Source organism: Amblyomma mixtum, chromosome 3, assembly GCF_055824585.1.
Source record: "Amblyomma mixtum isolate Tamu chromosome 3, ASM5582458v1, whole genome shotgun sequence".
Taxonomy (NCBI): domain Eukaryota; kingdom Metazoa; phylum Arthropoda; class Arachnida; order Ixodida; family Ixodidae; genus Amblyomma; species Amblyomma mixtum.
The window spans coordinates 139,742,728-139,759,677 of NC_143014.1; the positions used below are offsets into that span (position 1 = coordinate 139,742,728).

General features: G+C 48.8%; 1 protein-coding gene across 3 annotated transcripts in view; it reads right to left on the reverse strand.

Moving 5' to 3' along the window:
* Positions 1–16,582, reverse strand: part of LOC149352151 (uncharacterized) — a 60,255-nt gene extending 43,673 nt beyond the window's left edge. For all 3 annotated transcript variants that reach the window (XR_016290697.1, XR_016290695.1, XM_089581308.1), the window contains exons 1-2: positions 16,132–16,582; positions 9,597–9,748 (exon numbers count right to left, since the gene is read on the reverse strand). Coding sequence is in view for 1 of the 3 variants with exons in the window: in XM_089581308.1 (XP_089437434.1) it covers positions 9,597–9,748; positions 16,132–16,245 (266 nt within the window). In the remaining 2 variants the exon portion in view is untranslated. The remainder of the gene's footprint in view (positions 1–9,596; positions 9,749–16,131) is intronic.
* Between the last annotated feature and the right edge of the window lie 368 nt (positions 16,583–16,950).

Consider the following 16,950-nt stretch of genomic DNA (forward strand, 5'->3'; position numbering starts at 1 on the left):
CTCTTAGTACAAGCACACTGGCTCTGTCGTCCTCCGAAGGAAGGAAAAGATGTTGCCAGCCGCGGCAATTTCTATCTAATATCTGAAGCAGCCAGCTGCGGCCGGCGGAAATAATGGGACAGGAAGAGGAAAGCAGAAAAAGTTCAGAGGGGAGTGATAGCGAGAAAGAGCAGGGGAGCGCTTTATACTCTTTTTTTTTTTTTGCGATATTTACAAAAAGCTGAACGCAGTGAGGCATTCCTATTCATTTTAATTTCTTCGCTGACTCTTCTTCACGCCGTTCTTCAGCTGCAACGGACTTCATAGTGACTATGAACGTCAAGCGGGGATACACGGTGCCTTGTATTAAGACTGGTGACATAAGTTGTGCGCACCGCTTTGGTGCTTGCCTACCACTGACGATGCTTTCACTGATGGCGCGCAAGAGAATGAAGTTAATTTTTTTGGTATCCGCAGGCTCTTGGAGTCGGAGACGGTTCCTGGGCGGAGGTACGTTACGTACGCCTTCTGACTTTAAGGTGAAAAAAATCAACGCCTTCTGAAGGTAGTGGAAAGGTAAAAAAAAAATGTTATCGTTCGGTTTCACAGCGTGGTGCAGCTATTTGGCACCAGCCTGCCATGCGGCTACTAGCGCCAGATACCACAGAATGCAGGCTGCATGCAGCCATGGAAGAGTCCAGAGAAACGCGTTGTCCTCTCCAAGTGGAAGAGCAACTACTCTGCTCTGCACAATGTAACAAACAACGCACCGCAATAAAGGTAGTAAGCAGGATCAGTACTTGGCCTTCAGCTATAGTTGGAGCAAAATGCACTTTCTCTTCACCCTTGCCTGAATATTGCATGTGGTGACCCGTTCTCGCTCTCCGTTTCATGCGCAGAGAATGGGTGTCTATTCGAGTAAAGAAACTGTGACAATATTTTATGTGTCCTCTTCAGACCTGACCAAACATATACGGTTTGTCAGCGTAGAAATCAAACCTTACTTTCTCAGCGGTCGGTATTCCCCTGACCGCCAAGGAAAAATCTTGCAGCCGCAGATATAATGTCTTTATGACTTTTCTCTGTGCTCCCCGCCACGCGTGTATTAACACACATAAGCGGCAGAATAGGTATTAAAACCAGAATTGCAAGTAACGTTGTCATGAGGAAAAAGAAACGCGTCACTATTTCAGGCCGTCGTGAGTTGAACGCTGATGTAGAGATGTTGGCCCATATGCGTTGTCCACAGCAGCAATGTTGGGAAACAGCTTAGAGCGCCCTTCTTCTGACGCAACTCTTCAAAGTGTAGCTACCTGTCAGCCCTGTCAGTAGTCTGTGATTTGGACTGCAGAAGTGACGCACTTTTCAAGTACGACAGGGAAAGCAACTGTCCATTTCAACGTACCGGGGGCCTGAGAAGGACATATATACGTGTGTAGGCTCAGCTCCCCCGCTAAAAGGGTTAGAAAGAGAAGGCGATTATTAAAGCGAATGGTGACATGGGGTGTCAATGTTACCCACTGTCCTCATATACGGGAATATACTTTGGAAGACATCATCTTGTCCACTTGTCCATCAGAGACGCAACAAGGTGACGGCCTATTTAAGTGCGTCTTGTTTGCCGCACACAACAATGGCGACTCTAATGCTTCGCGATAGAGTGGTCAAGACTGTGCTCACAAAACTTAGAAGCAGGCCAGGCTTACGTGGTTAAAAATAAAAATCACCTATATATTTATAAGCATACACAGCCTACAGGGCCGCCTAAGTAGGAAGGTCAGTTATCCTTATTCACGGCCGGTCTCGAGGGGGGGGGGAAGGGGGGGGGGGGGGGGGCGCTCGCCTCTCAGTTTTCAATTGTTGGGTTATTGATTCTCGCAATTTATCGGTTGTTCTGCAACGTCCGAACCATGTGGTACTTTTAAAGTGTTCCATCTTTTTTTCTTTTATTCTACTTCTTCAGCTGTAAATCGCCTCGACTGCTTGCTCAGGCCTGTAAGGTTGATTCTAAGGCTGATTTTTCAGTTTCATCCGGAAACATAACTTCGCACAACAGCTCCACAGCTGCAGTTTATTCACGCCGCCCATACGTAACGCCAAGAGCGTACAACTCCAGCCGACCTGCGCGAACGGACACCTCACCTAATGGCGTACGGGTCTGATGTGCCCCAGGTATACATAAGTGGAGCCGGGTGGAGGTAATTTTCAGATGTCACTAAACTAGAAAACTGAGTGCAACGCACATGTTGGGGTGGATAAACTTTTTCGACGTCACTGTCATCTACTTAGCCGGAAGACGCCAGCAACATTGCCAATGTAAGCGAGTGGTTGCATTGGTAAGGAATTTCTGTAAGGCCCCTAATGCGTCGAAGGGTCAATATCTCACGGTCAGAAATTCAATACGTCTCCATTGCCACGGAACCGCAATACAAGAGTGTTTGATCGCGGAAAAACCAGACGAGCAACACTCTCCTCATTGTGCCTGCTGCGTGTTGCGTTTCGGGGACATGAGCTTTCCTCCGAACGGCACTGCATTCACCCAGCGTGATGCCTGCGCTTTTGTTCATTCATTTTTTTATTTTTCTCGCAAACGGCAGACAGCCGCTGTTCCTGTGCTACATTGCATCCTCCCACTCCGATCAAGAGACTCCTGGTAACCATCGATCACTCGGAAACAGCAGTGTGCAGAGGTTAATCATTACCTGTAGTTACAGGTGATTCTAACTGGGCGATTTCCCGAGAATTTTGAGCAGAAAGATTACATAACAAGAGGAAAAGAAGAAATTCATGCAACACGCGCAGACCCACGCCACATGCAACACTGTGCGCGGCGCTCCTGAGCCTTGTAGCCGGGCTAGTTGCGCGCAGGGCCAAGTGAGCCGTCGCGTCGGCGGTCTTCTCCGACCCGAGTCGGCGACCCAGACGCGCGAGATTGATGCGCCGCCCAGCAATGTTATTCTGGTTCGCAGTGCAACCCTTTGGAGTTCGCCGCCGGGCCAGCCGCGTCTGGCTGCGACGGGCACGCAAGCATCAAGCAGGCAAGGGGCCGCATCCCCTCCACGCCTGCTGCGCTTTGCCTCCCGACGACTGCAAAGCCGCGCGCGCTGCATCATCCGTTACGGCGCAGTGCTAATGGAACGTGCGGCGGGCAGGCCCGCAGCGCGGCCCTGTCTACGCTGCCTGTCAGCCGTGCCACCTACAGGCCCATTACCCCACAACTCATCGCCCTCTTCTCGTATATTACATAAAAAGTACATGTAACCCTTAAGGTTGTCCGCGTCGCCTTTAGCTATTCTTGAGCCGATGTGCGTCGGTTAGTAAAGTGTGCACGCGGCGACTGCGCAAATATAAGATTGTCTGAAGCCTACAAAGTGTAGTGTAAACGACGGGCTCTGCAGCGCAGACAGGAACGATAGGTCAGGAAAGCGGCAGAAGGAAACGTTGACCCTTGGCTTTTTTTTTTATTTTTGCCTGCTGCATTTTCTCAGTGCCTAGGAGTCCGGCTACTGACCACAAATGTTCGAATGTTGCGGGTTCGATCCCAGCTCTGGCAGCAAAAATGACACTAAGATTTCAGCGCATGTTAAAGAAAATCGGGGATTTCTTTTTCACAAAGTTACAGGCATGTGAAAATCGATAGATCAATCAATCAATCAATCAATCAACCAACCAACCAACCAATAAAATCAATAAAATCCTTTTTCTCAATACAGATTATATACGATGTGATTATGAACAAAGCAGTTCATTGAGGCAAAATTAGTACGACAACATAATGTGTCGGTACGCTCGAGTTTTCTCATGAATTGGATCGTAGCGCAAGATTTTATGGTGGCGAAACTAGTGGCGGGGCGCTGGCGCACTGCGCACTCAATATGGCAAGTTCATGAGCAAGTTCAGATAGATGCCTCACATTCCTCTCGTAATCCGCACCGTACTTTGTCCATCACCCTGCGCATAAGGGAGACATATAGAAAAATCCATAAACATCTCAGTTTCAGCTCGCTATATGAGGCAGTCGAGTTGAAGGCGGAGTTCGGGGAAGTATCATGGTTGCCCAGAGTATGGATAATGTGGATCTCCAAGAGCGGCCATGGCGTTTGATGTAGGGTGACAGAAAAAAGGACCCATAGCTAAGTGAGGTCTGTTCAACCACCTTCTCTGTTCAACCACCTTACCGGCAAGGGTACACACAGTGGTTGGAGTACGGTGCAGATTTAGTGCAAAATCATTAAGCCATATGTTAATACCAAGTTGGGTGCGCAGTGCGTGAGCGTGACGTCGGAGGCTTTTCACCAAAATAACTTGCATTTCTATCAAGACACTGAGAGAATTAACGTACCAGCACGTTATTTTGTCATATTCATTTTGCCACGGTGGGTTGCTTATATCCGGCTCTTCTAACAGAGGTGTTCATCGTCGAGAGAAAGAAAGATTTTGTTGATAGTCAGGACTTCTCTTTCTTTCTCTTTCTCGCCTTTAAGTATGCTGTGTGCCCTTCGTTCGCGGTGCTCCACCAACTCTTCCACAAAAACACTCAGCAGGGGGCATTTCAGTGATGCAGGTAGCTACACAAGACGGCATAAAACAATATGTAATCTGATACTCGATCAAAATGCAGAGACAGCGGATGTTGCTTAAGCGAAACAAATGTCTATGCATTGGCACAAATGCCTACAGCGGAGATATACAGCACGCGAGAACGTCGTCTTGCTAATTATGTGTGCTGCCTCCACTTGCTTTCGTACAGAGGGCACGCCACATGTATGCGCCATTCACTTGCATCAGCACCAGAAAAACGAACCTCCCTCATATTCGTTTCGGCTCAGTCCGCCTCTGATGCGTGCTAAAAAAAAGGCATTACACATTTGCAGCCAGTCTGTACGAAGTGTGGGGCTTAGTTTAACGATCTTCTTTGTGTCTCGCGTGAGGACATCGTAAACTTGTCGAATTCTGCCATGAATGCTAATTCTTAAGAAAGACTTTGCCCTTCTTAAGATGGACTAAGAAGGAGGCCGCTATGTCTGGTCGTTGCAGCGTCCATTAGCATAGCGGCTCTCAGGTATAGCACACCATCTCACCAAGCGAAAACGTGACTGCGGCTAAGGCAGCACCGAAAACCGGGACAGCGGCCGCAGGGATGTCAGATCGATACGCGGCAGACAAACGGAAAGCTGGTGCTCCATTGCGTTGCGTGACTTCGTCTCACCAGTCTTTCTGTCTCCGAGCGAAGCATTCGGGACAAGTAAACTATATTGCGCTGGTACAATTGCTATATTGGTGTTTTCTGTATCGCCATCTCCCTGCACTGTTTTTTTTTTTTTATTTTAACCAGCTGGAAACCTTATAGAGTATTACACGCGCCTCTTTCGATAGCGGCCCGGCCACGTGAGGAACGGCTTGCAAAATGCCAACAATTGCAACGGCTATGTAACAGCGTGAACGCCCAACTCTAAGCCAAAATATTTTGCGTGAAGTACACAATACAGGGCTCAGCGAAGTTGAACTCTGAGCCAACTGATATGCTGCATCACTTGCGATTCCATATTGTGATGCCGATGCCAACTGGCCTAGTTCCTCACTTCGGCGAATCGCGATCCTTTGAGGATTGCGACTAAATGGCTCACTCACGGCTCGGTCGGCCTGAGAACGGTTTCTCTGGATCTGTAACTGACTGCCCCCGTCACGCATCGGCAGATGCGTTCCGTGGAAGGGACTGAAATCGAAAGTTTAATCGAGGCTGCCGCGCTCGACGAAACTACCACTGATAGAGACAAAACGCAAGACCAGTCTTGTTTTCCTTTATTTTTTTTTTCCGCATACAGCTGAGTTCCCTAATTTTGCCTTTGGGTCACTCACTTGCTGGACTTCTTACGGTCGGCCGTGAACATTGGCACCCATGCGTTTTCCTGCCTTCGCTTATTTCCATAATTCCGATAATTCGAGCGATTTCGTAATGTCCCTCGGAGGCGCGCCTTACAGACGTCATGTGCGCGGTGAGAACGTCAGGTGGTCGGAATAATCTGGAGCTTCCCAGCAGCATGGAAATGGCCTCAAGATCCTAGTGGCGCACTGAAGCCTAAAGCCGCATAGGCTTATGTAATAACTTTTTTTCAATCTTTCTGGTGGGAAGTTCCTGCAAAAAAGTGACTTCCCTACTCAGAGTGGTACCACGTCAATACGAACGCGAAGGCAGAAGCATAGGAACAAGAGTGCTGTGAAGTAGGAGAGTGGAAATTTTCGAATAGCAAATCGAATATCCTCCAATTCGATTCGTCCAACGAATCAAGCAGTACACGTTAAAAATTATTCGAAACGATTCGAATATGTTCTCAAGTTTACGAATAATTTTGAATAATTGGCGCGAAGTTAGAATTAATCTCCGCCATAGCTTTCTTCGACGGCTGTTTCAAAAACAGGGTCCACTCCGACGCCGCACAGGATGCCGCCACGACCGGACTTTGCGGGACGCAAGTCCAGCTTTCTTGGACAAAAATTTTGAATACTGAAATATTTTAAGGTATGGTTATGGAAATGTTGAAGGCAATGGTCCATTCTTGTGATATGAAGCTAAATCTTTATTTTTAAGTGTTTCTAACGATCGGCTCGAACAGTTAAGACTGCCATAGAAAACCAACGGCGAACGCTTTGCACAATACCGAATCCGTTAGTAGAAAAAGAAAGAATACAAGACTGCCGTCGGATGATCTGTGGATATATTGATTGCTACAGTGAAATATTGCATTATATGAAAAATTGCGTTCATAAACGGTTTCTCGTTGAAAAAATCGGCTGATATTCGACGAATAGCCATCCCGAGTAGAATTGTGGAAGCAACGGCGCGGCAATCGTAGTCGGCGTTGGCCCCAGCGCCCCAGCTGTGCTCCGTGTGACTTCACTCATCCTGGAGAATGCACTCCCGGCGCAGCGGCGACGGCACCTCAGTCACCCGCACAGCGGAGGAGTCGGCGGCGGCTCCGCGCTGCTCTGACGTCACTCGCTCCTCGCGCATGCGCAGTTGGGGCTCTCCAATGCTCCGCGAAATCGCTCACACCTAGCGCAGTGTTGCTTCCGCAACAAAATGCTGTGTCCACGATTTCTGGGTATGGAAATCTCAGCCCCGCGACGCGATCCATTCGAGTCGGTGCACTCATGATGCGCGTAAATGCTCCCCAAATTTGGGGCGACGGAGCAGGTCTCAGGCAGGTTCACTAACGTCTTCTTTAATTCCCGGTCTCGAAAGCCAAGGCTCAAACGCTCTAAATAGGAAGGCGCCTACATGGGAGTAAAAAGGGGAGTAAAGTGTCCTCAAGCACGCTCCCTTTTATAGAAGCGGGTGCGCTATAGGACGGCTCACCCCTTTTTAATCCTTTCTGTTTAGAGTGTTTGTAGTTCTCGCCCTCCCATCGACTGTTATATGATGCTAGATTATCCCTTATCGTCATCAGTAGCAGAAGACAATTTCCCTGTACATATAACACGGCAGTCAGGATAACATACTGAATGCGATCAGTTTTGCATGTTCGGAGAGATATAGCTATAACACCATAAGAGATAGCGCCGATACCGCAGCGCTGCCGCTAGCGGTTCGCAGTTTCGAATGATTGTTTTGCACGAATATTCGCACAAGCAGCAAAAATTCGTCAGATTTCCGACTCGAACTCGATTCGGTTCTATCGCTATGCTATTCTTACTCGATTCGGTTTTTAGCAGCGTCATTTGTATTCGACTCTCGGCAGCCAAGCTAAACTATCTGCGTTCGATTCGGTTTTGATAGAGTACTATTCGCACATCGCTTCATTCAGCTTTTCATTTCGTGGCAGCAAAAAGACGGTACACTCGTCCATTATGCATTCTAGGACCACTATAACGTTTTTTTCGTACACCTAGGTAAGAGCGCGATCAAAAGAAATTCGAACAGCGGAGCGCGTAGGCGCCGCGTAGTTCACATTTCTTTTCATTGCGGCTCCACATCAAAACTCGTGTTCAGGGCAGCATGTATTCGGTAACAGGTATATTGTAGAAAGACGCCCAGGAGAAAAGTAAAAGTGTCCAACTGATTTTCTGATAGTTGCTACGTTACTGTTCCTTTCGGATGCGAAGTGCCCTGTTCGATGGACCAAATAACAGGCATAACAGGCAAACAAATCCTGGCCGTCATTGAGTATGAAGTTTCAAGGCGTTTATGGCTGCAAGTGATAGTTCCTAGCGATTAGTATGTGCCGGCGCATCGTCTGGTGACCCTTTTGTATGTTAATGAAAGTGTATTTGCCTCACCAGTCAATGCTTTCGCTAGCTGGATGTGCATGATTTCTTGGTGGCAACCTGGAAACCCACGCATAAAGTATTTATACTCAAACTGAACACCGGCGAATAGTATACCTGTTCAGTCGTATCCAGTTTCAGTATGTGCTTGTAGAAATCAGGTACGGAATTTCATAAGTACTTTTCTCACACTGTCATAATAAGAATGAAACGATAGCATCGCTAAGGTTACATAAAGAGAAGGCTCTAGAGCAGCGTGAAGCTGTATTGTGAGCTGTATTTGTCTCTAAAGGCTTAACTTTATTGGCATACTACTTACTAAAAACTGTGGGGTCATAATGTGACTAGATGAAAATGCTTATGAATGCGCTTCGACACCACGACACCGTGAGTCGCTCGTCAGCCTGCAAGCAAGCAAGAAGCTGGTCGAGCGTTGGTCGCATGTTGCTGCGCGGAGTGCATAAGCTAGCACAGGCAGAAGAAAAATCCCGCAGTCCGCTGGTCGTCTGAGGCCCTCTGAGATCCAGTGGCCCTCACCGCATCATGCTGCACTCGACAGAATACAAGCCATGGTAACTGAAACTAAACTATTTGACTTGCTTATTGGTACACCCGGTTGGTCGCATTAAGGCCGCGCCTGAAAACTATACCAGTGGGAAACTGAACAATTTCATATCAGACAAAAACGGAGACATAAGGCTTCCAGTGACGTTGCACGCAAGAATGCTGCCAAGACTTGGAATGGGCTGACCCGTGAGATGGCCACTTCTTTATTGGCTGTGCAAGGAACTGGTCCATTTCTAGAAAAAGAGGGCCTCGCCTTTGTTGGTCAGTGAAAGGGCTTTCGTTAGGAACGAAAGCGAGAAAAAAGACGCTGTTTGCCGATGCTGACGCCATGTAATTACGTACGTTTGTCAAAATAAAGAATCTCTTCCAAGAAGGGCGGTGCTCGTTTCACAAGCTTTGCTGTACAATTTTGCCAGCATGCAGGAGTAATTTTCAGCTCGGAAAAGAAAAACCAGACAACGCGATGCCTACGGGGGCGAATTGAAAAACAAATGGACAGCGCGTACAATGTATGTGCCTTTCGCAATTCACCATCGCCTTGTGATTGTACATTCGTACTCCCATATTGTTCACTCCCCTCTGCCCTCATCGTCGGTCGTCATAACCTTTCTTTCCCTAGAGCAGAGCGGGAGGCCGATACCTGTGCCAAAAGTCTCTCTCTCGAATTCGCGTGAACACTGTGAGATTAAAAATCTAGGTGAGCAAACGGTTTGTTCATGAAATTATGAACATCTGTTTCGTGGTCACTGGGCGGGTGCTCTCACTGAATGGGACGTGGCTCTCACCTGACGATGAAGACCTCGAGTCTCTTGGCGGGCTGCGCGAGCAGGGAGTTGATGCGTGCCTCGGTCAGGTCCTGGACGTTGTGCTTGCCCACCTGTATGATGAGGTCGCCCTCGTGCATCCCCTGCAGCGCCGCCGGGCCTCCGTCCACCACCTGCGCAAGAACGCGGCAGCGCACAGCTCGAGAGTACTGCGCACTTTTCTTGCGTCTTTAACAAAAACGGGCAGGGAAGATTCCGCGTGGCAGGGGGGTTTATATGGACTTGCTCTTTTGAACTTCACGTTAAGCTGCAGAAGGCGCCGCGGTTCGGGCAACAAACATCCATATTTTGTCACTTTTCCCGGGTCTCGAGGACACGAGAGCTGTAGAGCCAACCGGACGAGAGACCGAGTAGTTCTGAGAATGTACTGTTCATGCATTTTGACCCGTCGAGGTGGCTTAGTGGCTGTGGCGTTCAGCATGCTGTGACCAAGGTTCTGGAAGGGAAATGCATATAAGCTCTTTTGCTGTGCGATGTCAGTGCACGCACAAAATACAGCGGATGGTCCAAATTAGTCCGGAGCAGTACATTACAACGTCCCTTGTATCGCACGTGCAGCTTTCGAATGTTAAAGAGGCACTGAGGGCAACTACATATAATTTCTGTTCTCAGTAAAAATCGATTTTATGGCCCTTACTGGGCATATTGTTGTCCGTCTGGCAGCAAAATACGCTCTTATTGCTGAGAAAATTGCGTTTAGAAATTTCCTTCCACTCGATTGAAACTCGTGACGTCTACACCGAAAAGGACTCCGTAATCTCAGTCTTGAAGTGAATCGCAATTGAACCTGGCCTCTGAGATTTCTAGACTTGATGTCGACGCACCGCAGTTTACTTGCGAAATAGGCCGGTGATGGAGACACCTGCATTTTGCCTTTGGGCTTTTCTAGCTCATAAAAGCTACGTTTTCAATGAAAGTAGAGTTTATGGTTTCAGAATGAGGTAGCCAATCGATGCAGGCTAACTTCAATTTCTCTTCAGTGTCGCTTCAAACTCCACATATGTCCAATACACGTTGGTGGCGCGCAGTGAAAACTTTTCCTGTATTTTCTTTACTTTCAAATCTGCTTGCGTACGCACCATGTAAGGCTGTGTACTGCTTGGTTTCGGCAGTTGGTAACAGAACACTGTCATGGCCGCTGCTTTCAAACCCACTGCCAAGCATTCAGTTCTGTAGAACAGCACAGCAATGTCCAGAGGTCGAGCAAGAGCACAAACACCTGCGCCCGACTCGCGAGTTGAAGCTTCTCAAGCGGTTATATCGCTGGGAAGCGTTCTACGGACAGACGCCACGCTCTCAGGGAAGGTTTTCTGCTCCTGTTCGACCAACGGAGTGAAAAGAACGAAAGCTATCCAAAAAGTTTGCGTCCGGTCACAATCTCTGTGAATATTTTCTTGTTTAGCAGGGTCTGTATCTTCCGAATTCGCAAGCCACTCTAGTCTGCCTTAGAGGGTTATTTTATTTATTCATTTTTGCGAAACAAAGATGATAAGACTGAATAATCATTGACAGATCTTTACATCCAGCACTCCCCAGTGCCGGTCCTCGGATTAATTTTCACCACCTTTGGTTCTTCAACGCGCGCCGAAATCTCAGTGTACGACCGTTTGTGTACTTCGCCTGTATAGAAATCGAGCCGCCGCAGACGGAATTGAACCCGCGACGCAGAACCCAGCAACCGAACGTCATCGCTGGTGAATCACTGTGGCGGATATGTAAGGCACAATATCATGACTTTGGGGGAAAAAGGCAAATTCCTGGAAATAAAGAATTTTTTAATACATGCTGAACACATTACGCAGAATGCGTCCTAAAAACCGCCATGTCTGCTACGCCCAGGCAGAATGAATAATGTGCATCGTGTTTCGCTGACAGCACATTTGCAGCCGACAGATAAAAGAAGAGACCTTAATTAGTTGGCAAGTGATTACGAACTTGCGAGCACTAAGGCAACGAGTTGCGCATAACCAGTCGGAGTTAACGCAGGCACGGACCACCGTTACAGTGACAATCACTATCGAGTCATTCACGCACTTTAACTATTTCAAGTTTATTTGCGGGTTAAGGCCGATTCACACGACGGACCGTTCGCCCGCGGCCCGCGCACTACGTGTTCATGCGTCAGCACTTTGAGGGGCGCGCTGTCGGCCGCCATCCATCCATGCATCCAGCGCGACTCTCAAAGTGCTGACGCATGAACACGTAGTGCGCGGGCCGCGGGCGAACGGTCCGTCGTGTGAATCGGCCTTTACCAGTGTTGTTCAGGAACATTAATAAGATTAATAAGACGATGCAAGCAATTTTAGGATTTGGCTGATTTTCATATGCGATGAGATTTGGCTATCTCTGTGCATCTCTCGACAAGATATTTGGGAAAAGCTTCAGGTATATAAGCTTGATCTCCCGACCTGCCCAGATGAGGAGGGCCTGGGAATGTAAAGAGGCTGCCAGTTTTGACGTCATCATAAGGCAAGCGATGAATTGCTTGCCGTCATGCCCTCTCACAAAAAAAGTTCGTTGGCCCTTTAATGGGCCTCTTAGAAATTACTGCACTCAGCCGTTGCTTTGTCTAGGATGCTCCATTTAGCTTACATCAAGACGGTCACTCCACTTAACTTGAGATCCTAATGCATGTCTGGAAATTGCGCCGCAGTTTGTATTCTGCGCTGTGAAGAGGCATAGAGGATAATTTATTCATTATGTTCTTGTTGAACGTTAATTAGATATTACGAAACGAAGTGCATCGCCTGCGCTTTTTCCGCCTCTTTTCACCAAAGCCATCCTTTAAAAAATTCGATTGGCACATGCTGCTCCTGTCTTCACCACCATTCTCATTAACAGCCAGCCTAAGGACAAAGACCTATCAATACCATCTTCAGTGTTCTCTGTTCTACACCGACTGCATTCAGCGCTTTGCCGTGGAATTTCGTTATTCTTCCACCCAATTGTACCCTTTCATCTGCTTCTCGTCCAATCCCTTGGTACTGACTGCATTAGCCATTTTGTTGAGCTGTTGTCTGCTGCACTTATATTACCCAATGTACCCCTCTTTTCTTTTCTGCGGCTGTTTCCTTACCTGTGAGTGTGGCGCCTATATTTCCTCTTTGCATTGCTCTTCGAGATGTTTTGAGTTACAACCACAGAATCGTATTATCTGTCGGTACGCTAGGTCGCCACAGTGCTAACGTTCCTCTTCGCGATGTCTTGAATGGTACGTTAGTTTACAATTATTTCTGACAAATTTCCGTGTAGGCTTACTGGTTCCGATGTTGTACTGCTTAGCGCAACTTCGCGGGTTCGATTGCAGTCGCCTGAACAGCATGTGGATGGAGACGGAATGTAAAGGAAAAAAAGAAAGAGTGCCCATGTACTCAGCTTTTAGCACTCATTAAAAAATTAGAGTGATGAAGATTCACATCTTTTCACTGCATCATGCTTCGTAGACTATGTGTAGCGTTCGCACGTGGAAATTCATTGGCTTTTATATCGTTCCAGAAAGCTCCTCTGGAGGCTTACAAGGTTAGATAAAATAAAAACAAACACCCTAAGATTCATTCCATATTCATTTATTTTGTTTGACCAGCAGCCGGGCTACTGAATTCTTTCAGGGCAATAATAGGGCTCTCTGTGAAACACGCATTCGTGCTCGCTGGGTCAGAGATGTGCCGGAGTGCGATCTCTTATTGACATCCGGCTGTTGCTCCTGAAGCAGGGAAGAGGGCAGCGGTGCTGACTCGCCGCGACGCACGCGGCATCCCCATTATACGTGTCCCCGTGCCCGCCTGTCGCAATCAGCGAAAGCAGCAGCGTTGCCGAAATGCGGCTCGCGACTGACGTGGACATCTGCGGGGACACCTGACAGCGGAGGCGAGCAGCGACAGGAAGCTCGCGGGCCGCTGTCATTCCCGCGCGCCGGCGACACCCGAGGCTTCTTTTTTTGGTACACCTACAAGGCGCAGCTCGTGTCTCGCCGCCACACGAAAAAAAGAAAAAGAGCACTTCTTCCCTTCCCTTTCCCTTCTCTCTTTTCACGTCGCCGTTGTTGGAAAGCGCTCCGCTGGGCTCTTTGCTCTGAGAAAGAATAACACTGCAGCTTTGTAAAACAGCGGCTTACTTTACGGCCCCCCTTCGTTGGTCCGCCGCAACGCTGGAAGATATATACACGCGGCCCAACTGTGCCCTGCAAGCTGTGTACTCTTCCACCGGTTAAACTAAGGGCCCTCTATACTGGAACATAAAGGGACCCGCTCAGTATTCGGAGGCCTTATGCTTTACGGCTGCAGCTTTTCTCTCCTGATGTTTTTTTTTTTTGTTCTTGTTTCAGAAATCAATGGCAGTTTCCTACTCTGGAATGCAAGGTATGTAGCATCGCCGACTTAGGGATGGCTGCTTGCTGCTTTTTCCTCAATCGGTAACCCGTCCCTATTGTGCTTAAGAAGTGGAAACTGAAATGCGAAAGAAGTAAGAAAAAAAAATACTTTGCGAAAGGAGTTGGAGGTTGCAAGCTTCAAATGCGTCAGTTCGATTTTGCTATTTCAAACTGCATGTCCTAGCAGCTGCACAAGCAGCACGGTCGTGTCTACAAGGCATCTGCTGTTCACGTGCGCAGTATCTTGGCCATGAAATTTAGTAATTCTGAAGAAAAATTACAATGAAACGAAACAAAGACGCACAGGCTGAATGTCTGTTGTTGTAAAGGAATGTATACCTGATACGCATCTCATATTGCAACAAGTTTCCGGGCTAACGCCCAGTGGGCAGAGCGTGGTCGGACGCGGATGCTAAGAAGACTTTCCCGTTAATTTGTTAACGCTGGCTAGTGAGCGCTCTCGAAATTCCTCTTAGACATCTTTAGCACCAAAACAAGCCTGTGACAATGATAGCTCCGCGTCCTATACATCCACGCCCTCTATACGGCCACTTTTGCCCTGGCCCCGGAAATTCAGCGACAGATGATACCAAAGCCTCTTGTGTTACCGCCACTGCTTATGCCCTGAAATCCACGTGCGTCCGCCATAATCATGCAGGATGGATTGCGTTCACGACACGGCGGCACCCTTCAAACGATAGTCGCTCCCTTCCTTTCGTTTCTTTCTTTGCATCTTTTTGTTTTACAGCTGCGCAAAAGCGCAGTCACTTTTAGGCACGCAACTAGCACTAAGCCTCTGTTCACTTCGCATGAACCTCGAGGTTATCTTGTAACAGCGGAAGATCAATATTACGCAATACAAACATAATGCACCTAACAAGCGCGCGTAAATGGAGCGCGGAAGTCTTAGGATGCATATTTCTTTCGAGAACAAAGCAACCGCGGTCTTGAGACGTTATTCTCAGTTTTAACCGCGATCCAACTACGCGTCGAAGAGCAGTAGCTGTAAACGGGTTCAACGCCTGCTGCTGCGCAAACAATAGGGCAAGAGTAATAACAAGGAATTCCCCCTTTCTTTGTGTACACGCAATGCGTGTTTGCCTCCGAACCGTGGTTCAGAGCCACTGACCGCCTGGAGAAAAGTCGTTGGCGTCGATGAAAAGAGAAGAAAATATTAAGCTTCCCGCTTCCTGCGCAAGTCGGTCGCCTCGATAGCGAATAATGAAAACTTAACTAGAGGCGGCAGTGGATTCGAGTTGGCTAGAACACGAATCTCCTACTGTCGATGTGTTTAAAAGGGGTGCGAAAAAATAAAAGAAAATGACAGCCATTTCTTGGACCACCGGCAAGTCGATAAAAATACAATGAATACAATGGTAGATTACGCATCCAAATGGTAGCAAATGGTCACATAAAATTTGACGCAAGCGCTCTTCGCGTTTGAACTTCCCGGAGTGAAAATATTCGCGTGGCAGAGCTTGAGATCAATTCGTCGGCCCGACGTTTACGCGGTGAAGTTGCGCCAACTTAAGGGCTAATTCACTATCACCGAAATCTCAAAAAGTCATCAGCTCGATGCAATATCACTGCCACAATCACCAGGGCGTGTGCCGGGCAGCATGCAATCTGCTGAAATGCTCCGACATTGAAGCAAAGCTGTTTGGCAACCTTCTTGCGCAGTAGCTCAGTGCGCGCAAGAAAACTACCGGTCGGCAACATGAAGAAGCGTTGCGACACCAAGCATACCAAGTTGTCAATCTCATGAGACGGTCGCACTCCAGAAATATACGCTTCTAAAGCGATAATTTGTGGTGTTCCTTCGGGGCCTGAAATGACAATGTACTGTGGAAATGCGTTATGTTTAAACTTGCATCTCCCTTCTATAGACAGACTAAAATTACGAGAACAGCAGCCAGTAAGAATTTCTCGGGATAAAATAGCACTGCATCGATATCATTCATTGAGGCGAAAAGTCGGCAGATAAAAAGGAGCAGGCATCGTTCTCCGCCGGAGCCGGAAGTGTCAGCAGTCCAAGCTTTTCTCCCAACGCCCTACCCAGCGCGCGCGAGTTCCGGAGTCGCGCTGTGCCGGTGCCGAGTGCCTACGTGCCGCATGTCGCCGCCCTACCTTGTCCACCCTGGGGGGCGTAGCCAGGTCGGCGCCGCCGGAGACCCTGAATCCCCAGGGCTGGCCGGGATCCTCGCGCTTCAGGATGATGAGGAAAGGCCGCTGGAACGCCATGGTCTCGCTCGGCAATGGACGCGCTGCTGCGAGTTGCTTACTCCGCTGCCTGCTCTTTTCTCGTCTTCGCTGCTGACGCGGCAAACTCTCGGGTTGGGGGAGTCGCGGCTTCTCTCAGTGCTCGGGGCTCAGTCCTCGAGCTGAAAGATGACACTCGCGGGGCAGTGGAGTGACCACCGTGTCGCGCCGAAACGTCCGCCGTACGTGGTCGTCGGAGTTTAGGGTGCCTGCGTTTTGCTTCGTCGGTCGACGGCTCTTCGGAAAGGGTTCGAGCGCGCTCGCCACGGCGCGCGCTGGAGTTTTTCGACTTGGGCCTCGGGTTCGTCTGTCCGTTTTTAGAGGGATGACGCCCCGGCGCAGGCTCTTCCTCCCCCCCTCTTCAACTCCCCCCACCCTCCCGCGGCCACGTCGGGAGCCTGCCAAAAAGGTGTTGGCGTGTGTTTTGTGCGCCCGGTGCTTTGCTTCTTTTTGCTTTCTTTCCCCAGCTTCCCTGTACAGCCTTGGCTCGCTGATCACCTCGGCGGCGGTGCGCAAGCGCGTGCGGCCCTGCGCGCGCGTGCGGGTGCCGAGTTGTTGCCTTGGGTGCCGGCCACGCGGACGTCTTATTTGTGGAGGGCAAGCTTGGAACGCGCGCCCTATAAACAAAACGCAAGCCGCCGCGTGGGGCTGCGCGCGCGTATGTGTGTGTGTGTTCAAGGCGCTGCA